This window comes from Salmo trutta, unplaced genomic scaffold (assembly GCF_901001165.1).
Source record: "Salmo trutta unplaced genomic scaffold, fSalTru1.1, whole genome shotgun sequence".
Classification (NCBI taxonomy): Eukaryota; Metazoa; Chordata; class Actinopteri; order Salmoniformes; family Salmonidae; genus Salmo; species Salmo trutta.
In genome coordinates, this window is record NW_021823456.1 from 251,646 (window position 1) to 276,578 (window position 24,933).

General features: G+C 46.8%; 1 protein-coding gene across 1 annotated transcript in view; it reads right to left on the reverse strand.

Annotated features, from left to right (window-relative positions):
- Positions 1–2,590: 2,590 nt before the first annotated feature.
- Positions 2,591–24,933, reverse strand: part of LOC115191033 (CCR4-NOT transcription complex subunit 4) — a 33,651-nt gene continuing 11,308 nt past the window's right edge. The window contains exons 4-5 of the mRNA XM_029749035.1: positions 24,162–24,770; positions 2,591–3,465 (exon numbers count right to left, since the gene is read on the reverse strand). Coding sequence (XP_029604895.1) covers positions 3,128–3,465; positions 24,162–24,770 — 947 coding nt within the window. The 3' untranslated portion in view covers positions 2,591–3,127. The remainder of the gene's footprint in view (positions 3,466–24,161; positions 24,771–24,933) is intronic.

Consider the following 24,933-nt stretch of genomic DNA (forward strand, 5'->3'; position numbering starts at 1 on the left):
AAACCAGAGACCTATTTATGGATGTGAGAAACTCAATGTTAGATGTAAATACACCTGCAGTGAGAGGCTTAGCTTTCACTACACCTGCAGAGTGAGAGGCTTAGCTTTCACTACACCTGCAGTAAGAGGCTTAGCTTTCACTACACCTGCAGAGTGAGAGGCTTAGCTTTCACTACACCTGCAGTAAGAGGCTTAGCTTTCACTACACCTGCAGTAAGAGGCTTAGCTTTCACTACACCTGCAGTAAGAGGCTTAGCTTTCACTACACCTGTAGTAAGAGGCTTAGCTTTCACTACACCTGCAGAGTGAGAGGCTTAGCTTTCACTACACCTGCAGAGTGAGAGGCTTAGCTTTCACTACACCTGCAGTAAGAGGCTTAGCTTTCACTACACCTGCAGTAAGAGGCTTAGCTTTCACTACACCTGCAGAGTGAGAGGCTTAGCTTTCACTACACCTGCAGAGTGAGAGGCTTAGCTTTCACTACACCTGCAGAGTGAGAGGCTTAGCTTTCACTACACCTGCAGAGTGAGGCTTAGCTTTCACTACACCTGCAGTAAGAGGCTTAGCTTTCACTACACCTGCAGTAAGAGGCTTAGCTTTCACTACACCTGCAGAGTGAGAGGCTTAGCTTTCACTACACCTGCAGAGTGAGAGGCTTAGCTTTCACTACACCTGCAGAGTAAGAGGCTTAGCTTTCACTACACCTGCAGAGTGAGAGGCTTAGCTTTCACTACACCTGCAGTAAGAGGCTTAGCTTTCACTACACGTGCAGTAAGAGGCTTAGCTTTCACTACACCTGCAGAGTGAGAGGCTTAGCTTTCACTACACCTGCAGTAAGAGGCTTAGCTTTCACTACACCTGCAGAGTGAGAGGCTTAGCTTTCACTACACCTGCAGTAAGAGGCTTAGCTTTCACTACACCTGCAGTAAGAGGCTTAGCTTTCACTACACCTGCAGTAAGAGGCTTAGCTTTCACTACACCTGCAGAGTGAGAGGCTTAGCTTTCACTACACCTGCAGAGTGAGAGGCTTAGCGTTATGTTTAATCTATCCATTTCCCTTTTTTTAGCTTTGATCTGGACAAATTGATGCCAGGCACCACAGGCATAGTGACATTTTTGCATGTAATTATCAATTTTGATAGCTCCCGAGTGGTCTAAGGCACTGCATCTCAGTGCAAGAGGCATCATTACAGTACCTGGTTCGAATCCAGGCTGAATCACATCCTGACGTGATTGGGAGTCCTATAGGGAGGTTCACAATTGAGTTTGGCCTGGGGTAGGCCGTCATTGTAAATAAGAATTTGTTTTTAACTGGCTTGTCTTGTTAAATAATACCACTGTCATAAAAATGCCATGAATGGTACCCACTGTTAAATGGACATCCATCATTTAAAAACCAACTGAATAGACAATGTAACAAACTGGACTATATTTAGTAACTTCATTTGAAGAGATTGTGATTGGGTCTAAATACAGTACCAGTCAAACGTTTAGACACGCCTACTCATTCGTGGGTTGAGAGAACGCCAAGAGCGTGCAAAGCTGTCATCAAGACAACAAAAAAGTGGCTACTTTAAAGAATCTCAAATATAAAATATATTTTGATTTGTTTAACAGTGTTTTGGTTACGACATGATTTTGCATGTGTGCTATTTTCATAGTTTCGATGTCTTCACTATTATTTTACAATGTAGAAAATAGTAAAAAATAAATAAAGAAAAACCTTTGAATGACAAGATGTGTCCAAACTTTTGACTGGCACTGTGTTTGGCAGTGTAAATGTTGTGTACTTGTCTAACTGCCACTTCCCGACAGTCAAACTCCTTTTCCTCATCCTCAGAAGCATCAGCGTTCACCAAATGGTGTGTGGTTTTCCTTAGACGTATTTTCCCGGACTTATACATATGGAATTGTTGACATGTTGTCAAATTTTTATTCTAGATTACATTTTCTTCTGAAAGAAAAATGCATTTTAGTATTTTACAGATAGAAAGATGTAAAAAGTATTAATTCACAATCTGCTATGTATAAATCCAGCCCTGGAGTGTCTTAACAAAATGAAATACAAATATTTAGGCTGACTTAACCCGATGTCCACAAAAATGTATTTGCGTGATATGCAAATATGTGCATTTTTAACGAAATATCACCTAATTTGCATATGTCAATAGAATATTTCCAGGAGAAAATTATATTAAAAAGTATTATATTTGTGTCCACGTTCAACCGGTAAGTTGATTGTGATATGATTAAGGGTGTGGTGCCTGGCCTTCCATAGAGCAAAAGGAAGCACTACCCATTGGATCAAAGTAATCATTGTTCTGCCAAAACCAAGTGTGATGTACCCGATTTCTGCGAATCAGAAGCGTACATCTCGGGGTCTGGCAGGAAGCTGCGTATAAACAGATGGAGGTGAGGGATGCATCCCAAACGGCACTCAAAACCTATGTAGGGCACTGCTTTAGACCAGAGCCCCATGGGTCTAGGAAGTAGTGAACTATATAGGTAACAGGGTCCCGTTTGAGATAGATCTGATTTGTAGCTTTGAAGGAACTCATTTCATTTCAGTCAACCAGACAACTCACTACCGTAGCATCCATCCTGTCAAACATGGTTTTATTTCCCCTACGTTCAGTTATATTTGTGATATAACACAATATTTTAATATCTGGATCATTCACCAATATCTTGGTTTTGACATCTTCAAATGCCTCTTAACTTGCTGTCGTCAAATCCCGATGGTGCTGTCCCTGATGCTGCCATAGAAACAGACACAGACAGACAGACAGAGACAGACAGGAGACAGAAGGAGGGAGACAGACAGGAGACAGAAGGAGGGAGACAGACAGGAGACAGACAGGAGACAGACAGGAGACAGACAGACGGAGACAGACAGACAGGAGACAGGGCCAGGTAGACAGTGTAGCTAGGATAGTAGTTTGCTTCTATAGACCAACTGAAACAACTCAACATAACCAAGAGGGAACACAAGATCAGAAAACCAGCTCACCAGGAAGAACAATATATCTTATTGTTTTTTTGTTAATTAGATCTGATTCGGTTTAATTTGTGTTTCTGTGGGGGATTTAAAGACGGGAATCAGAAGTCCACTTCACATCATCGCTCCCTAGTGGCGGTCCACGCCGGCGCTCAGTAGCAGCTCTGTGGGTGTCTGAGCCGGGGATCTGAAAGTCGTCTGGAAGCCTGGAGGTGGAGAGTGGAATTGACTGGCTGGGTGGGGGTTGTGAGAGGCTGTGGATGGGGGTGGGTAGGGAGCCCAGCTGGGTCTGTGGTGAGGGGGGACCTGGCCGCTGTGTGAGTTGGGCTGCTGGGGGGTTGGGTTAGCAGTGGAGCTGGGGAGAGACGCAGCATCCATCTCTGTAAGGACCTGAAGGGACTTGAGCCAGTGGGGAGGGTTGTCATCCTGGAGGGAGTCCAAACTGTTGCCTGCTGATGATGGGAAACCTGGAGAGAGAGAGAGAGAGAGAGAGAGAGAGAGAGAGAGAGAGAGAGAGAGAGAGAGAGAGAGAGAGAGAGAGAGAGAGCGCGAGAGAGTGAGCGAGAGAGTGAGCGAGAGAGTGAGCGAGAGAGTGAGCGAGCAGGTGAGCAAGAGAGTGAGCGAGCAGGTGAGCAAGAGAGTGAGCGAGAGAGAGCGAGCGAGAGAGAGCGAGCGAGAGAGAGCGAGAGAGAGCGAGAGAGAGCGAGAGAGAGCGAGAGCGAGAGAGAGAGAGAGAGAGCGAGAGAGAGAGAGAGAGAGAGCGAGAGAGAGAGAGAGAGCGAGAGAGTGAGCGAGAGAGTGAGCGAGAGAGTGAGCGAGAGAGTGAGCGAGAGAGTGAGCGAGCGAGAGAGTGAGCAGGTGAGCAAGAGAGTGAGCGAGAGAGAGCGAGAGAGAGCGAGAGAGAGCGAGAGAGAGCGAGAGAGAGCGAGAGAGAGCGAGAGAGAGCGAGAGAGAAAGAGAGAGAAAGAGAGAGAAAGAGAGAAAGAAGAGTTAATAAGAACCACAGTACAGAACAAGTCTGAAGTCCAACTGACAAAACTCAGGGAGGACAATAACTCCTAGGATGTCAACACTGACAGACCCAGGATCCTCTTCACTAACCAGGCTGCCTGCCTCCGACAGGACAGATACAGATAGGAGAGCTGGGCCTGGCTGGCTGACAAGAGAGCCTGCTATTAAAACCACACAGAGACAGACAGCCAGAATGATTGGCCACCATTACATTATTAGCCGTTAGAGAGGAGAAATCCTCTGTGGAGAGGACCTGTCTGTCTGGAGCCATGACTTACTAATACGACAAAAACCCTTTAGACCTAACAGCAAGCGTTAGCCACTTCCTGTCTGGGAAGTTCTGCACTACTATAGACCAGGGCCCTATATAGAGCACTACTATAGACCAGGGCCCTATATAGAACACTACTATAGACCAGGGCCCTATATAGAACACTACTATAGACCAGGGCTCTATATAGAGCACTACTATAGACCAGGGCCCTATATAGAACACTACTATAGACCAGGGCCCTATATAGAACACTACTGTAGACCAGGGCCCTATATAGAACACTACTATAGACCTGGGCCCTATATAGAACACTACTATAGAGAGGCCCTATATAGAACACTACTATAGACCAGGGCCCTATATAGAACACTACTATAGACCAGGGCCCTATATAGAACACTACTATAGACCAGGGCCCTATATAGAACACTACTATAGACCAGGGCCCTATATAGAGCACTACTATAGACCTGGGCCCTATATAGAACACTACTATAGAGAGGCCCTATATAGAACACTACTATAGACCAGGGCCCTATATAGAACACTACTATAGACCAGGGCCCTATATAGAACACTACTATAGACCAGGGCTCTATATAGAACACTACTATAGACCAGGGCCCTATATAGAGCACTACTATAGACCAGGGCCCTATATAGAACACTACTATAGACCAGGGCCCTATATAGAACACTACTATAGACCAGGGCTCTATATAGAGCACTACTATAGACCAGGGCCCTATATAGAACACTACTATAGACCAGGGCCCTATATAGAACACTACTGTAGACCAGGGCCCTATATAGAACACTACTATAGACCTGGGCCCTATATAGAACACTACTATAGAGAGGCCCTATATAGAACACTACTATAGACCAGGGCCCTATATAGAACACTACTATAGACCAGGGCCCTATATAGAACACTACTATAGACCAGGGCCCTATATAGAACACTACTATAGACCAGGGCCCTATATAGAGCACTACTATAGACCTGGGCCCTATATAGAACACTACTATAGAGAGGCCCTATATAGAACACTACTATAGACCAGGGCCCTATATAGAACACTACTATAGACCAGGGCCCTATATAGACCACTACTATAGACCAGGGCCCTATATAGAACACTACTATAGACCAGGGCCCTATATAGAACACTACTATAGACCAGGGCCCTATATAGAACACTACTATAGACCAGGGCCCTATATAGAGCACTACTATAGACCAGGGCCCTATATAGAACACTACTATAGACCTGGGCCCTATATAGAGCACTACTATAGACCAGGACCCTATATAGAACACTACTATAGACCAGGGCCCTATATAGAACACTACTATAGACCAGGGCCCTATATAGAACACTACTATAGACCAGGACCCTATATAGAACACTACTATAGACCAGGGCCCTATATAGAGCACTACTATAGACCAGGGCCCTATATAGAACACTACTATAGACCAGGGCCCTATATAGAACACTACTATAGACCAGGGCCCTATATAGAGCACTACTATAGACCTGGGCCCTATATAGAGCACTACTATAGACCAGGGCCCTATATAGAACACTACTATAGACCAGGGCTCTATATAGAACACTACTATAGACCAGGACCCTATATAGAACACTACTATAGACCAGGGCCCTATATAGAGCACTACTATAGACCAGGGCCCTATATAGAACACTACTATAGACCAGGGCCCTATATAGAGCACTACTATAGACCAGGGCCCTATATAGAGCACTACTATAGACCTGGGCCCTATATAGAGCACTACTATAGACCAGGGCTCTATATAGAACACTACTATAGACCAGGGCCCTATATAGAGCACTACTATAGACCTGGGCCCTATATAGAGCACTACTATAGACCAGGGCCCTATATAGAACACTACTATAGACCAGGGCTCTATATAGAACACTACTATAGACCAGGACCCTATATAGAACACTACTATAGACCAGGGCCCTATATAGAGCACTACTATAGACCAGGGCCCTATATAGAACACTACTATAGACCAGGGCCCTATATAGAACACTACTATAGACCAGGGCTCTATATAGAACACTACTATAGACCAGGGCTCTATATAGAACACTACTATAGACCAGGGCTCTATATAGAACACTGCTATAGACCAGGGCCCTATATAGAGCACTACTATAGACCTGGGCCCTATATAGAACACTACTATAGACCAGGGCTCTATATAGAACACTACTATAGACCAGGGCCCTATAAAGACCACTACTATAGACCAGGGCCCTATAAAGACCACTACTATAGACCTGGGCCCTATATAGAACACTGCTATAGACCAGGGCCCTATATAGAACACTACTATAGAGGGACCCTATATAGAACACTACTATAGACCAGGGCTCTATATAGAACACTACTATAGACCAGGGCCCTATATAGAACACTACTATAGACCAGGGCTCTATATAGAACACTACTATAGACCAGGGCCCTATAAAGAACACTACTATAGACCGGGACCCTATATAGAACACTACTATAGACCAGGGCCCTATATAGAACACTACTATAGACCAGGGCCCTATATAGAACACTACTATAGACCAGGGCTCTATATAGAACACTACTATAGACCAGGGCCCTATATAGAACACTACTATAGAGCGGCCCTATATAGAACACTACTATAGACCAGGGCCCTATAAAGACCACTACTATAGACCTGGGCCCTATATAGAACACTACTATAGACCAGGGCTCTATATAGAACACTGCTATAGACCAGGGCCCTATATAGAACACTACTATAGACCAGGGCTCTATATAGAACACTACTATAGACCAGGGCTGGGCTCTATATAGAACACTACTATAGACCAGGGCCCTATAAAGAGCACTACTATAGACCGGGGCCCTATGTAGAACACTACTATAGACCGGGGCCCTATATAGAACACTACTATAGACCGGGACCCTATATAGAACACTACTATAGACCAGGGCTCTATATAGAACACTACTATAGACCAGGGCTCTATATAGAACACTACTATAGACCAGGGCCCTATATAGAACACTACTATAGACCAGGGCCCTATATAGAACACTACTATAGACCAGGACCCTATATAGAACACTACTATAGACCAGGACCCTATATAGAACACTACTATAGACCAGGGCCCTATATAGAACACTACTATAGACCAGGACCCTATATAGAACACTACTATAGACCAGGGCCCTATATAGAACACTACTATAGACCAGGGCCCTATATAGAACACTACTATAGACCAGGGCCCAGAGGGAAAAGGGTGCCATTCGGACCACGATAACCGTTTCTTATCGGATTGATGATGTCTTCTGCCCCGCTTGTGATTGGATGTTATCTTAGACGAAGCAAATTGATTGGATGGGACTCTAGATGGAGTGCATTGATTGGTCGATGTCCAATTGGCAATAACCCTGTTTTACTGCCATTGATTCAGCATTGTTTCCAGGCTGTTATGTACTACAGGGGTGAAGAGAACAGCCCTATTGGACAATCTAATTCCCATGGTCTTTTACTGAGACCATTGGGTTGCCACCAGAGCAGACCAGACATTATGGTAGTATAGAGAGAGCTTCAGTCAGGACACACTATCCTCACAGTCAAAAGATACAGGTCTCTGATAATGTCTGTGCTTTTATGCACATCAGGAATAGATGTTCTAAACAGAACAGTATCTAACAGTGGATGGAAGGAGGGAGGAAGGAGGGAACAGTATCTAACAGTGGATGGAAGGAGGGAGGAAGGAGGGAACAGTATCTAACAGTGATGGAAGGAGGGAGGAAGGAGGGAACAGTATCTAACAGTGATGGAAGGAGGGAGGAAGGAGGGAACAGTATCTAACAGTGGATGGAAGGAGGGAACAGTATCTAACAGTGGATGGAAGGAGGGAGGAAGGAGGGAACAGTATCTAACAGTGGATGGAAGGAGGAAGGAAGGAGGGAACAGTATCTAACAGTGGATGGAAGGAGGGAACAGTATCTAACAGTGATGGAAGGAGGGAGGAAGGAGGGAACAGTATCTAACAGTGGATGGAAGGAGGAGGAGGGAGGGAACAGTTTCTAACAGTGGATGGAAGGAGGGAACAGTATCTAACAGTGATGGAAGGAGGGAGGAAGGAGGGAACAGTATCTAACAGTGGATGGAAGGAGGAGGAGGGAGGGAACAGTTTCTAACAGTGATGGAAGGAGGGAGGAAGGAGGGAACAGTATCTAACAGTGGATGGAAGGAGGGAGGAAGGAGGGACCAGTATCTAACAGTGGATGGAAGGAGGGAGGAAGGAGGGAACAGTATCTAACAGTGGATGGAAGGAGGGAGGAAGGAGGGAACAGTATCTAACAGTGGATGGAAGGAGGGAGGAAGGAGAAAAAGACATCATTACATAAACTCAGAGAGAGAGAGAGAGAGAGAGAGAGAAAGAGAGAGAGAGAGAAAGAGAGAGACACACAGACAGAGAGAGAGACACAGACAGAGAGAGAGACACAGACAGAGAGAGACAGACAGAGAGAGAGACACAGACAGAGAGAGAGACACAGACAGAGAGAGACAGACAGAGAGAGAGACACAGACAGAGAGAGAGACACAGACAGAGAGAGAGACACAGACAGAGAGAGAGACACAGACAGAGAGAGAGACACAGACAGAGAGAGAGACACAGACAGAGAGAGAGAGACACAGACAGAGAGAGAGAGACACAGACAGAGAGAGAGAGACACAGACAGAGAGAGAGAGACACAGACAGAGAGAGAGACACAGACAGAGAGAGAGACACAGACAGAGACACAGACAGAGAGAGAGACACAGACAGAGAGAGAGAGACACAGACAGAGAGAGAGACACAGACAGAGAGAGAGAGAGCGGGCGATAGAGACAGAGACAGAAATGAAAGCGTGGAAAGAGCTGAAGAAGAGACGTGCAGCTGTAAGGAGGCGTGTGTTAGGAGCACCATTGTCTCCCCTAGGGGATGTAGAATGCTCCATGCCAGGGAGGAGACCAGACGTTACACTCCCCTGATCTGAACCCCCGGACGATAGATGATGTCTGGGGTAGATGCTGAGCACACTCAGTGTGTGTCCCAAATTGGCACCGTATTCCCTATGTAGCGCACTACTTTTGACCAGAGCTGGTGCACTACACAGGTAGCCATTTGGGACATACATCCGATGCAAGGAGCAACACACCATGCAAGTCAGGCAGGGAGTCCAGCTGGATGTATAGCATAACGCAATGCCATAAGGAAATTATCTTTTCTTTATGGCATTTGTGTTCTATCATTTGTAGTAACAACTCTGCACTCTAAACAGAAATAACAGCAGATGTAAAATTGTATATTTCCCTTCTTTTCCATTCCATACACAGCCTCTCATAATAACGGATAACAATTAAGAATAGACCTACATATTCTGACATGGCAATATGCTGGGATTACGTGTCAGAATACATTTAATCTCAGATTACATGTAGACTAGTGGTTGTTTCTGACAAACCCAAATCCTGGGCCTACATCTGCCAAGCAAGCCCTGGCTTGATTATCTCTGCCCTGCCCAAAACACTACATACAGTGCAATCGAAAAGTATTCAGACCCCTTGACTTTTTCCACATTTTGTTATGTTACAGCCTTATTCTAAAATTGATTAAATACATTTTCTCCTCAATCTACACACAATACCCCATAATGAGATCACAATAACCCATAATGACAAAGCGAACAGGATTTTTTTGCAAATTAATAATAAAAAAAATTTAAAAACGTATTTACATAAGGATTCAGACCCTTTGCTATGAGACTGTAAATTGGGTTCAGGTGCATCCTGTTTCCATTGATCATCCTTCAGATGTTTCTACAACTTGATTGGAGTCCACCTGTGGTAAATTCTATTGACCGGCCAAACTGAGAAATCAGGGGGAGAAGGGCCTTCGTCAGGGAGGTGACCAAGAACCCGATGGTCACTCTGACAGAGCTCCAGAGTTCCTCTGTGGAGATGGGAGAACCTTCCAGAAGGACAACCATCTCTGCAGCACTCCACCAATTAGGCCTCTATGGTAGAGTGGCCCGACGGAAGCCATTCCTCAGTAAAAGGCACATGACAGCCTGCTTGGAATTTGCAAAAGGCACCTAAAGAACTCAGACCATGAGAAACAAGATTCTCTGGTCTGATGAAACTAAGATTGACCTCTTTGACCTGAATGCCAAGCTTCATGCCTGGAGGAAACCTGGCACCATCCCTACGGTGAAGCATGGTGGTGGCAGCATCATGCTGTGGGGATGTTTTTCAGCGGGCAGTGACTGGGAGACTAGTCAGGATGGAGGCAAAGATGAATATAGCAAAGTACACAGTTTGACCTCAGCTAACACACTAATAAAGGCGTGTTTAGGACCGGTGCCACACAGCAGACAAAGCGGTTAGTCTTTCCCACCAACATTAACACATTACATGAGCAATATGACGCTCAATCTGATCCTGCACTGTGTTAGTGGTAAAACTCCAACTGACAATTAGTGAGCCACTTCCACCAACAGCAAACAACACAATTATTTAAAGGGCCATTGGAATTTGGAAGTAAAGGAATGCAAATGTCCCTCTAACCAATTAGCAAAGAGTTGACATCAATCCAACACTTCAAACCATAGACGCACCACACCAAGTCCCAACTACACTTGAGCGACGTTAATGGTTAGTTTCTAGTGGTTACAGGCTCCAGATCATGCTACAGGCCTATTGGTTTCTAACTAGAGCCTGGCTACAGATCAGGCTACAGGCCTATTGGTTTCTAACTAGAGCCTGGCTACAGATCAGGCTACAGGCCTATTGGTTTCTAACTAGTGCCGGACTGCAGATCATGCTACAGGCCTATTGGTTTCTAACTAGAGCCTGGCTACAGATCATGCTACAGGCCTATTGGTTTCTAACTAGAGCCTGGCTACAGATCATGCTACAGGCCTATTGGTTTCTAACTAGAGCCTGGCTACAGATCATACTACAGGCCTATTGGTTTCTAACTAGAGCCTGGCTACAGATCATGCTACAGGCCTATTGGTTTCTAACTAGTGCTTGGCTACAGGCTACAGATCATGCTACAGGCCTATTGGTTTCTAACTAGTACCTGGCTACAGGCTACAGATCATGCTATAGGCCTATTGGTTTCTAACTGGAGCCTGGCTACAGATCATACTACAGGCCTATTGGTTTCTAACTAGTGCCTGGCTACAGCCTACAGATCATGCTACAGGCCTATTGGGTTCTAACTAGTGCCTGGCTACAGGCTACAGATCATGCTACAGGCCTATTGGGTTCTAACTAGTGCCTGGCTACAGGCTACAGATCATGCTACAGGCCTATTGGTTTCTAACTAGAGCCTGGCTACAGGCCTATTGGTTTCTAACTAGTGCCTGGCTACAGATCAGGCTACAGGCCTATTGGATTCTAACTAGAGCCTGGCTACAGATCATACTACAGGCCTATTGGTTTCTAACTAGTGTCTGGCTACAGATCATACTACAGGCCTATTGGTTTCTAACTAGAGCCTGGCTACAGATCATACTACAGGCCAATTGGTTTCTAACTAGTGCCAGGCTACAGGCTACAGATCATGCTACAGGCCTATTGGTTTGTAACTAGTGCCTGGCTACAGATCATACTACAGGCCTATTGGTTTCTAACTAGTGCCTGGCTACAGATCATGCTACAGGCCTATTGGTTTCTAACTAGTGCCTGGCTACAGGCTCCAGATCATGCTACAGGCCTATTGGTTTCTAACTAGAGCCTGGCTACAGATCATACTACAGGCCTATTGGTTTCTAACTAGTGCCTGGCTACAGTCTACAGATCATGCTACAGGCCTATTGGTTTCTAACTAGTGCCTGGCTACAGGCTCCAGATCATGCTACAGGCCTATTGGTTTCTAACAAGAGCCTGGCTACAGGCTACAGATCATGCTACATGCCTATTGGTTTCTAACTAGTGTCTGGCTACAGATCATGCTACAGGCCTATTGGTTTCTAACTAGTGTCTGGCTACAGATCATGCTACAGGCCTATTGGTTTCTAACTAGTGTCTGGCTACAGATCATGCTACAGGCCTATTGGTTTCTAACTAGTGTCTGGCTACAGATCAGGCTACAGGCCTATTGGTTTCTAACTAGTGCCTGGCTACAGGCTCCAGATCATACTACAGGCCTATTGGTTTCTAACTAGTGCCTGGCTACAGGCTCCAGATCATGCTACAGGCCTATTGGTTTCTAACTAGTGCCTGGCTACAGATCATGCTACAGGCCTACTGGTTTCTAACTAGTGCCTGGCTACAGATCCTACTACAGGCCTATTGGTTTGTAACTAGTGCCTGGCTACAGATCATACTACAGGCCTATTGGTTTGTAACTAGTGCCTGGCTACAGATCATACTACAGGCCTATTGGTTTCTAACTAGTGCCTGGTTACAGATCATACTACAGGCCTATTGGTTTCTAACTAGTGCCTGGCTACAGGCTCCAGATCAGGCTACAGGCCTATTGGTTTCTAACTAGTGCCTGGCTACAGATCAGGCTACAGGCCTATTGGTTTCTAACTAGTGCGTGGCTACAGTTACCTGTGATGATGGCTGGATCCATCCAGCTGGTCGTGCCCGTCCCATAGCTCCCGACCCAGCTAAGGCTATGTGACATGCCCCCCGGCCCACCAGACCTTGGTCCCGAAACTGACCTGGCCCCCGGCCCGAAGCCCATCGGTGCCCCCATGTGGTGAACACTGGACGAAGAGGAGGAGGAGGAGTTGATGTTTGGCAGTAGGGCTTTAAGGGCGTCCTGGCTCTCTTTAATGTTTCTATGCTGTTCTAGTGAATCCCTGACAACACCACTGCTGCTTTCTGCTGCACACAAACATACAGAACACAGAGATACAAGCAGCTCAGACCACAGCGGGCGGGAGAGTCAAAGATGACGCTTCTCAAAACGCTATCGAGGTCAATTCAATTCAACATGCACTCCTTGGACCCCAGGAAGAGTAGCTGCTGCTTTTGCAACAGCTAATGGGGATCCTAATAAAATACCTAACAAATATATAAACACATTTACACTCTAATCAAAATCGTAATATTTTTGACTGGCCACCAAATGGCAACACACCACACCCTTCCCATATAGCATTTAGGCTACTAAAACGTTTACCAAAATGTGAATCCAACGAAATTACTCTACTTATTAAAAAGACAAACACACTAAGAAATCTCCTCCATATCTATACAGCACAACATTACACAGAGAGCGGAGAGAGACAGAGCGAGAGACAACGAGAGAAAGAGCGAGCGAGAGAGACAGAAGAAGGAGACAGGGGTGAGAAAGGAGGAGGGAGGAGACAGGAGACGGGTGAGGAGGGACGAGACGGGGGTGAGGAGGGACGAGACGGGGGTGAGGAGGGACGAGACGGGGGTGAGGAGGGACGAGACGGGGGTGAGGGAGGAGGAGACAGGGGTGAGGAGGGAGGAGACAGGGGAGGAGACAGGGGTGAGGAGGGAGGAGACGGGGGTGAGGAGACAGGGGTGAGGAGGGAGGAGACAGGGGTGAGGAGACAGGGGTGAGGGAGGGAGGAGACAGGGGTGAGGAGACAGGGGTGAGGGAGGGAGGAGACATTGAACATATTTCACAAAAAGTTAATGAGGCTTTATCCTCATGCCAGAGACCATCTCAGGGAACCAGAGAGCCAGACAGGCCATCAGACAGGCCATCTCAGGGAACCAGAGAGCCAGACAGGCCATCAGACAGGCCATCTCAGGGAACCAGAGAGCCAGACAGGCCATCTCAGGGAACACCTCAGAGTGGAGCGAGGCAGACAGGCCATCAGACAGGCCATCTCAGGGAACCAGAGAGCCAGACAGGCCATCAGACAGGCCATCTCAGGGAACACCTCAGAGTGGAGCGAGGCAGACAGGCCATCTCAGGGAACACCTCAGAGTGGAGCGAGGCAGACAGGCCATCAGACAGGCCATCTCAGGGAACCAGAGAGCCAGACAGGCCATCAGACAGGCCATCTCAGGGAACCAGAGAGCCAGACAGGCCATCAGACAGGCCATCTCAGGGAACACCTCAGAGTGGAGCGAGGCAGACAGGCCATCAGACAGGCCATCTCAGGGAACACCTCAGAGTGGAGCGAGGCAGACAGCATCCAGGAGAAGGACGACAAGAAGGTGTCATAGAACTCTCTGTCTGTAGCAAACACAACACAGAGGACAGAGAGAGAACTGACCCCTTATAAACATTCATCTACAATAATGCTGTTGTAAAATGGGCTGGGGGGGATTTGGGGAGTTGGGAGGGAGGGTAGTAATGTCTGCCAAAAAGCTCAGTGGCTCGCTGTGAACTATGACTTGATAGTCAGAGCACACGCAACATACAACACTGCACACCAACTACCACAACAATGAGAGACTGTCAATCCAAAAGCACCTGCCTTCAAAATGGAGACTGTTGGAGGGATGGAGGATGGGCTGTACAGATGGAGGGATGGAGGATGGGCTGTACAGATGGAGGGATGGAGGATGGGCTGTACAGATGGAGGATGGGCAGTACAGATGGAGGGATGGAGGATGGGCTGTAGAGATGGAGGATGGGCTGTACAGATGGAGGGATGGAGGATGGGCTGTAGAGATGGAGGATGGGCTGTACAGATGGAGGGATGGGCTGTACAGATGGAGGGATGGAGGATGGGCTGTACAGATGGAGAGATGGAGGATGGGCTGTACAGATGGAGAGATGGAGGATGGGCTGTACAGATGGAGGGATGGAGGATGGGCTGTACAGATGGAGGGATGGAGGATGGGCAGTACAGATGGAGGATGGGCTGTACAGATGGAGGGATGGACGATGGGCTGTACAGATGGAGGGATGGAGGATGGGCTGTACAGATGGAGGGATGGAGGATGGGCTGTACAGATGGAGGGATGGGCAGTACAGATGGAGGATGGGCTGTACAGATGGAGGATGGGCAGTACAGATGGAGGATGGGCAGTACAGATGGAGGATGGGCTGTACAGATGGAGGGATGGAGGATGGGCAGTACAGATAGAGGGATGGAGGATAAGCAGTACAGATGGAGGATGGGCAGTACAGATGGAGGATGGGCTGTACAGATGGAGGGATGGAGGATGGGCTGTACAGATGGAGGGATGGAGGATGGGCTGTACAGATGGAGGGATGGAGGATGGGCTGTACAGATGGAGGATGGGCAGTACAGATGGAGGATGGGCTGTACAGATGGAGGGATGGAGGATGGGCTGTACAGATGGAGGGATGGAGGATGGGCTGTACAGATGGAGGGATGGAGGATGGACTGTACAGATGGAGGGATGGAGGATGGACTGTACAGATGGAGGGATGGACGATGGGCTGTACAGATGGAGGGATGGAGGATGGGCTGTACAGATGGAGGGATGGAGGATGGGCTGTACAGATGGAGGGATGGAGGATGGGCTGTACAGATGGAGGGATGGAGGATGGGCTGTACAGATGGAGGGATGGAGGATGGGCTGTACAGATGGAGGATGGGCTGTACAGATGGAGGGATGGGCAGTACAGATGGAGGATGGGCAGTACAGATAGAGGGATGGAGGATGGGCTGTACAGATGGAGGATGGGCAGTACAGATAGAGGGATGGAGGATGGGATATTCACCTCAGTGACTGGATGTGGTATATTCATCTCAGTGACTGGATGTGGTATATTCATCTCAGTGACTGGATGTGGTATATTTACCTCAGTGTCTGGATGTGGTATATTCACCTCAGTGTCTGGATGTGGTATATTCACCTCAGTGTCTGGATGTGGTATATTCAGCTCAGTGTCTGGATGTGGTATATTCAGCTCAGTGTCTGGATGTGGTATATTCACCTCAGTGTGGTATATTCACCTCAGTGTCTGGATGTGGTATATTCACCTCAGTGTCTGGATGTGGTATATTCACCTCAGTGTCTGGATGTGGTATATTCACCTCAGTGTCTGGATGTGGTATATTCACCTCAGTGTGGTATATTCACCTCAGTGTGGTATATTCACCTCAGTGTCTGGATGTGGTATATTCACCTCAGTGTGGTATATTCACCTCAGTATCTGGATGTGGTATATTCACCTCAGTGTCTGGATGTGGTATATTCACCTCAGTGACTGGATGTGGTATATTCATCTCAGTGACTGGATGTGGTATATTTACCTCAGTGTCTGGATGTGGTATATTCATCTCAGTGACTGGATGTGGTATATTCATCTCAGTGACTGGATGTGGTATATTCACCTCAGTGTCTGGATGTGGTATATTCAGCTCAGTGTGGTATATTCACCTCAGTGTGGTATATTCACCTCAGTGTCTGGATGTGGTATATTTACCTCAGTGTCTGGATGTGGTATATTCATCTCAGTGACTGGATGTGGTATATTTACCTCAGTGTCTGGATGTGGTATATTCATCTCAGTGTCTGGATGTGGTATATTCATCTCAGTGTCTGGATGTGGTATATTCACCTCAGTATCTGGATGTGGTATATTCACCTCAGTGTCTGGATGTGGTATATTCACCTCAGTATCTGGATGTGGTATATTCAGCTCAGTGTCTGGATGTGGTATATTCAGCTCAGTGTCTGGATGTGGTATATTCACCTCAGTACATAAATATAGGCCAGTCATGTTTGACAAATATAACGAAGGATAACAATAATTTCTAAAGGCTTGATTCTGTTGACGTACTCCAGGCACCATTGGTTCGGATTAGACGGTCTCAAGACCAGAGAGTGAAGGCCAGTGCCTGGTCGCACAGAGCACGTCGCCCACCTTGAAACTGAGTAGAAGGGGTCAGCATTTTGACCATCAACTTAACCGTTTAAAACCTGGTTGTCTTATAGTTTACAAAGCATGTCTTACCTTGTTTCAAAGTAGCCTAGCCAAAATATAACCATAGAAATCAGCATGATCATTACACAGGTGCACCTTATGCTGGGGACAATAAAAGGCCACTAAAATATGCAGTTTTGTCACAACGCTCCCTCAACAGAGGTCTCAAGTTGAGGGAGCGTGCAATTGGCATGCTGACTGTAGGAATGTCCACCAGAGCTGTTGCCAGAGATTTGAATGTTGATTTCTTTATCATAAGCCAACTCCAACGTTGTTTTACAGAATTTGGCAGTACGTCCAACCGGCCTCACAACCGCAGACCACGTGTACGCCACATCCGGCTTCATGTGGGATTGTCAGAGACAAGCCACCAGGACAGCTGATGAAAGTGAGGAGTATTTCTGTCTATAATAAACCCCTTTTGTTGGGGAAAAACTGATTCTGATCAGCTAGGCCAATAAGTCCATCAACGACGTCGTCCCCACAGTGACCGTACGTACATATCCCAACCAGAAGCCATGGATTACAGGCAACATTCGCACTGAGCTAAAGGCTAGAGCTGCCGCTTTCAAGGAGTGGGACACTAATCCGGATGCTTATAAGAAATCCCGCTATGCCCTCAGACGAATCATCAAACAAGCAAACAGTCAATACAGGATTAAGATTGAATCCTACTACAATGGCTCTGATGCTTGTTGGGTGTGGCAGGGCTTGAAAACTATTACGGACAACAAAAGCGAAACCCAGCCGCGAGCTGCCCATTGACGCAAGCCTACCAGACGAACTAAATGCCTTTTATGCTCGCATCGAGGCAAGCAACACTGAAGCATGCATAACAGCACCAGCTGTTAAGGACGACTGTGTGATAACGCTCTCGGTAGCCGATGTGAGCAAGACCTTTAAACAGGTCAACATTCACAAAGCCGCAGGGCCAGACGGATTACCAGGACGTGTACTCAAAGCATGCATGGACCAACTGGCAAGTGTCTTCACTGACAATTTCAACCTCTCCCTGACTGAATCTGTAATACCTACATGTTTCAAGCAGACCACCATAGTCCCTGTGCCCAAGGAAGTGAAGATAACCTGCCTAAATGATTACCACCCCGTAGTACTCACGTCAGTGGACCATGAAGTTCTTTGAAAGGCTGGTCATGGATCACATCAACAGCATCCTCCCGGATACCCTAGACCCACTCTAATTTGCATACCGTCCCAACAGATCCACAGATGATGCAATCTCAATCGCACTCCACACTGCCCTTTCCCACCTAGACAAAAGGAACACCTATGTGAGAACGAGGGTTCATTGACTACAGCTCAGCGTTAAACACCATAGTGCCTATAAAGCTCATCACTAAGCTAAGGACCCTGGGACTAAACACCTCCCTCTGCAACTGGATCCTGGATTTCCTGACGGGCCACCCCCAGGTGGTAAGGGTAGGTAACAACACGTCTGCTACGCTGATCCTCAACACTGGATCCCCTCAGGGGTGCGTGCTTAGTCCCCTCCTGTTCTCCCGGGTTGAGAGTTTCAAGTTCTCTGGTGTCCACGTCACCAACAAACTATCATGGTTCAAACACATCAAAACAGTCGTGAAGGGGGCACGACAACACATTTTCCACCCTGAGGAGACTGAAAAGATTTGGCATGGGTCCTCAGATCCTCAAAAAGTTCTACAGCTGCACCATTGAGAGCATCCTGACCGGTTGCATCACCGCCTGGTATGGCAACAGCTCGGCATCTGATCGTAAGGCTCTACATAGGGTAGTGCGTACGGCCCAGTATATCACTGGGGCCAAGCTTCCTGCCATCATGGACCTACACTACTGTTTAAAAGCTTGGGGTCACCTAGAAATGTCCTTGTTTTTGAAAGAAAAAAAATGTCCGTTAAAATAACATCAAACTGATCAGAAATACAGTGTAGACATTGTTAATGTAAATGACTATTGTAGCTGGAAACGGCAGATTTTTTATTGAATATCTACATAGGCGTACAAAGAAGCAATAAAACTGGCCTTCTTTATACCAGTTGAGTATCTGGCAGCTTCATTAAATAGTACCCACAAAACTGAGCAGGAGGACAAGTACATTAGTGTATAGTTTGAGAAAGCTTCATTAAATAGTAACCGCAAAACACCAGTCTCAACATCAACAGTGAAGAGGCGACTCCGGGATGCTGGCCTTCTAAACAGAGTTGCAAAGAAAAAGCCAAATCTCAGACTGGCCAATAAAAATAAAAGATTAAGATGGGCAAAATAACACACACTGGACAGAGGAACTCTGCATAGAAGGCCAGCATCCCGGAGTCGCCTCTTCACTGTTGATGTTGAGACTGGTGTTTTGCGGGTACTATTTAATGAAGCTGTCAGTTGAGGACTTGTGAGTCGTCTGTTTCTCAAACTAGACACTCTAATGTACTTTGTCCTCTTGCTCAGTTGTCCCACTCCTCTTTCTATTCTGGTTAGAGCCAGATTGCGCTGTTCTGTGAAGGGAGTAGTACACAGCATTGTATGAGATCTTCAGTTTGTAGGCAATTTCTCGCATGGAATAGCCTTCATTTCTCAGAACAAGAATAGACTGACGAGTTTCAGAAGAAAGTTATTTGTTTCTGGCCATTTTGAGCCTGTAATCGAACCCACAAATGTTCTATGCTACCGCACGGCAAGCTGTACCGGAGCACCAAATCTGGGACCAAAAGCATCCTTAAAAGCTTCTACCCCCATAACACTGCTGAACAATTAATCAAATGGCCACCGGATTATTTACATTGATCTCCCTGTTTTTTTTACAATGCTGCTACTCACTGTTTATTATCTATGCATAGTCACTTCACCCCTACCTACAGTTGAAGTCGGACGTTTACATACACTTAGGTTGTTTGTGTCCCTGTAGGGAATAGGGTGCTATACGGGATACACTCTGGGTGTTTCTGAGTCGCTGTAGGGAATAGCGTGCTATATGGGATACAAGGGGTGTTTCTGAGTCGCTGTAGGGAATAGCGTGCTATATAGGATACACTCTGGGTGTTTCTGAGTCGCTGTAGGGAATAGGGTGCTATACGGGATACACTCTGGCTGTTTCTGAGTCGCTGTAGGGAATAGCGTGCTATACGGGATACACTCTGGGTGTTTCTGAGTCGCTGTAGGGAATAGCGTGCTATATGGGATACACTCTGGCTGTTTCTGAGTCGCTGTAGGGAATAGGGTGCTATACGGGATACACTCTGGGTGTTTCTGAGTCGCTGTAGGGAATAGCGTGCTATATGGGATACAAGGGGTGTTTCTGAGTCGCTGTAGGGAATAGCGTGCTATACAGGATACACTCTGGGTGTTTCTGAGTCGCTGTAGGGAATAGGGTGCTATACAGGATACACTCTGGGTGTTTCTGAGTCGCTGTAGGGAATAGCGTGCTATACGGGATACACTCTGGCTGTTTCTGACTCGCTGTAGGGAATAGCGTGCTATACGGGATACACTCTGAGTGTTTTTGAGGTGATGTGTCGTGTCCTGACCAAAAACATACTTTAAGATTTAGACCTCAATCTGGGCTCACATCTCTCCATCAGCGGAGGGCCAGAGAAGTCAGGGAAGGAGAGGGAGAGTGCTTGGCCTCAGTCTCCCTGACTGACGTATTTGGGAGGAGAGGAGAGGAGGGGAGAGTAGAGGAGAGATCAGAAGGGGAGGAGAGAGAGGAGAGAGTAGAAGGGAAGAGGAGCGGAGGAGAGCAGCAGAGGAGAGCAGAGGAGGAGAGGAGAAGGGGAGAGGAGCAGGGGAGAGGAGCAGGGGAGAGCAGAGGAGCTGAGCAGAGGTGGAGGAGGAGGAGATCGGAAGGGAGGAGAGTGGAGAAGGGGAGAGGAGCAGAGGAGAGCAGAGGAGCTGCTGAGGTAAACAGAAAAGCAAAGAGGAGCCGCACTCACTTGTCAGCCTCACAGGATGAATGACCCAAAACCAGGGCTGACCCCAAACGACCTGGTCAGAAGTTGTTCTACACTATATAGGGAACAAGTGCTATTTGACGCACAGCCCTAGGCTCAGTCTGGGGGGCGGGGTTAAGAGAGGAACTGGCCAATGACAGTTGATCATGTTTTCTGGGCAGCCATCCAGAGAGCAGAGGTGGGTCAGCAACAGCCGAATAAAGAGCTGGTGGACGAATGAGGAGCGAGAGGGGAGGTGCTCTGCTAAACGTGTTTGTTTCTGTTCTTCACACAGGAAGAGGTTGTTCAGGTCAGACAGATCTGACTGGTCCTGGGAGGATTTAGTTGTCTGTCAGTCAGAGAGAAAGATGGATTGTAAAATGGTTTGCAGTCAATGGTAGCAGCTCAACGACCTAACCATAGGCATTAGATTCTTTGATCAATTTGCTATACGTTATTTCAAAGCTATGTACCCAAACAGTGATACATAAACTGTACATATGACCCTGGCATTAACATCCTATGACATCTTCTATACTGTTGGCTGACTGGGTCAGTCTGTTCTATTCTGATGGTCATTCCAGCCACTACACTACACTACACTACACTACACTACACTACACTACACTACACTACACTACACTACACTACACTACACTACACAAGGGTAACCATGTGCTGCCACCCAGTGGTTCTCTCGCTCATGTATTACCTGTAACTTACCCACAATGCAATGCAATTCAATGACCTCATGGGATTGTTTGGACAAAAAAACAAACAAACAAACAAAGAGCTGCAGGGTTGGGCTTTTTCCAGTCATAGCTACCACTGGCAGCGTTCCATGTCTCCATTATAAAATGGCTAGTTTGGATTCTGGATGCTTATTGACTAAAAGTATATCTCATTACATGCATCTATACTACTGTATATTTCACACATTATCCCCAAGTCCTCCTCGCTGACTATATTTCATACATTATCGCCAAGTCCTCCTCATTGACTATATTTCATACATTATCCCCAAGTCCTTCTCACTGACTATATTTCATACATTATCCCCAAGTCCTTCTCACTGACTATATTCCACACATTATCCCCAAGTCCTCCTCGCTGACTATATTTCATACATTATCCCCAAGTCCTCCTCATTGACTATATTTCATACATTATCCCCAAGTCCTCCTCGCTAACTATATTTCATACATTATCCCCAAGTCCTCCTCGCTGACTATATTCCACACATTATCCCCAAGTCCTCCTCGCTGACTATATTTCATACATTATCCCCGAGTCCTTCTCACTTAGTCTGTACTGGGAGTCTGGACTGTATCATGTTAAATCTCCACTGGGAGTCTGGACTGGGAGTCTGGACTGTATCATGTTAACTCTCCACTGGGAGTCTGGACTGGGAGTCTGGACTGTATCATGTTAACTCTCCACTGGGAGTCTGGACTGTATCATGTTAAATCTCCACTGGGAGTCTGGACTGTATCATGTTAAATCTCCACTGGGAGTCTGGACTGGGAGTCTGGACTGTATCATGTTAAATCTCCACTGGGAGTCTGGACTGGGAGTCTGGACTGTATCATGTTAGCTCTCCACTGGGAGTCTGGACTGTATCATGTTAACTCTCCACTGGGAGTCTGGACTGTATCATGTTAACTCTCCACTGGGAGTCTGGACTGTATCATGTTAACTCTCCACTGGGAGTCTGGACTGTATCATGTTAACTCTCCACTGGGAGTCTGGACTGTATCATGTTAGCTCTCCACTGGGAGTCTGGACTGTATCATGTTAACTCTCCACTGGGAGTCTGGACTGTATCATGTTAACTCTCCACTGGGAGTCTGGACTGTATCATGTTAACTCTCCACTGGGAGTCTGGACTGTATCATGTTAACTCTCCACTCATGATGCAATATAGACACACATCTTCAGGAAGTAATCAGACCCCCTTGACTTTTTCCACATTTTGTTACGTTACAGCCTTATTCTGAAATTGATTAAATAAATACAAAATCGTCAGCAATCTACACACAATACCCCATAATTACAAAGCAAAAAAAGGAAATTTATGCGAATGTATTAAAAATCAAAAACAGAAATACCTTATTTACATAAGCATTCAGACCCTTGAAATTGAGGTCAGGTGAATCCTATTTCCATTGATTATCCTTGAGATGTTTCTACAACTTGATTGGAGTCCACCTGTGGTAAATTCTACTGATTGAAGATGATTTGAATGCTTTGGCCTGAATGCCAAAGGAAACTTGGCACCATCCCTATGGTGAAGCATGGTGGTGGCAGCATTATGCTGTGGGGATGTTTTTCAGCGGCAGGGAGTGGGAGACTAGTCAGGATCGAGGGAAAGATGAACGGAGCAAAGTACAGAGAGATCCTTGATGAAAACCTGCTCCAGAGCGCTCAGGACCTCAGACTGGGGCGAAGGTTCACCTTACAACAGGACAACGACCCTAAGCACACAGCAAAGACAGCACAGGAGTGGCTTTGGGACAAGTCTCCGAATGTCCGGACTTGAACCTGATTGAACATCTCTGGAAAGACCTGAAAATATCTGTGCAGCGACGCTCCCCATCCAACCTGACAGAGCTTGAGTGGATCTGCAGAGAAGAATGGGAGAAACTCCCCAAATACAGGTGTGCCAAGCTTGTAGCGTCATGGACAAGAAGACTCGAGGCTGAGTACTGAGTACTGAGTAAAGGGTCTGAATACTTATGGAAATGTGATATCAGTTCTCTTATTTTTAATAAATTAGCAAACATTTCTAAAAACCTGTTTTTGCTTTGTCATTATGGGGTATTGTGATGTCATTATGGGGTATTGTGATGTCATTATGGGGTATTGTGATGTCATTATGGGGTATTGTTTGTCGATTGATGAGGAATTTATTTTTTTAAATCCATTTTAGAATAAGGTTGTACCGTAACAAAATGTGGAAAAAGTCAAGGTGTCTTAATACTTTCTGAATGCACTGTATACATTATTATGGTATGTATTACCTGTCATGGCGATGCCTCCCAGCCCTGTACTGTGGTGACGCATACTGGGCAGCATCCGGTCCAGGAAGCTGCTGTGTTGTGACACCGTAAGGTTGCCGCCGAAGTGCGTCGTGAAGTTATTGCGCGTCGGGGCCGAGCCTACAGCCGTGGAGGACGTCATCCAGGGGTGACGGCTGGTCTGTGATGAAGACGAGGACGATGATGATGATGGCAGCTGTCCGGGGAAGCTGAAGGAGTTATAGACAGCCCGTTGTTGAGGGTGTTGGTGGTGTTGATGCATCTGGGAGAAGCAGTGATTACTAGAGAGACCAGAGTTCAGCCCAGAGAAGAAGTGGTTACGGGGTATCAGCTCTCCAGGGGGACCAGAACCAGCTTTGGTGGGTACAGAGGAGAGGAGTGAGTGGTGGTGGGGGGGGAAGGGACCTGGGGAGATGGAGAGGGACGGGAGGCTGTCCTGAATGCTGAGCTCCTTCTCTATCAGGTCCTCCAGGGCTTTACGGGTGATGTCGAAGGGATCAAATCCCAGGTCATCTTCTGACGTCTGTTGTTTGGATGAGCCGAAGCCGAACGCTGCCTGCCAGTCTGTTGAGGACGATACTGGGATGGTATCTGGAGGAAACAGCAAGACATTAGTGATGTCAAATTTAACAGAAAAAGCTTTTAAATGCCTATAATTAATACAAACAAACAAGGCCGCCCCGTCCCTGGCTGGCTAGGCCGCCCCGTCCCTGGCTGGCTTAGCTAGGCCGCCTCGTCGCTGGCTGGCTTAGCT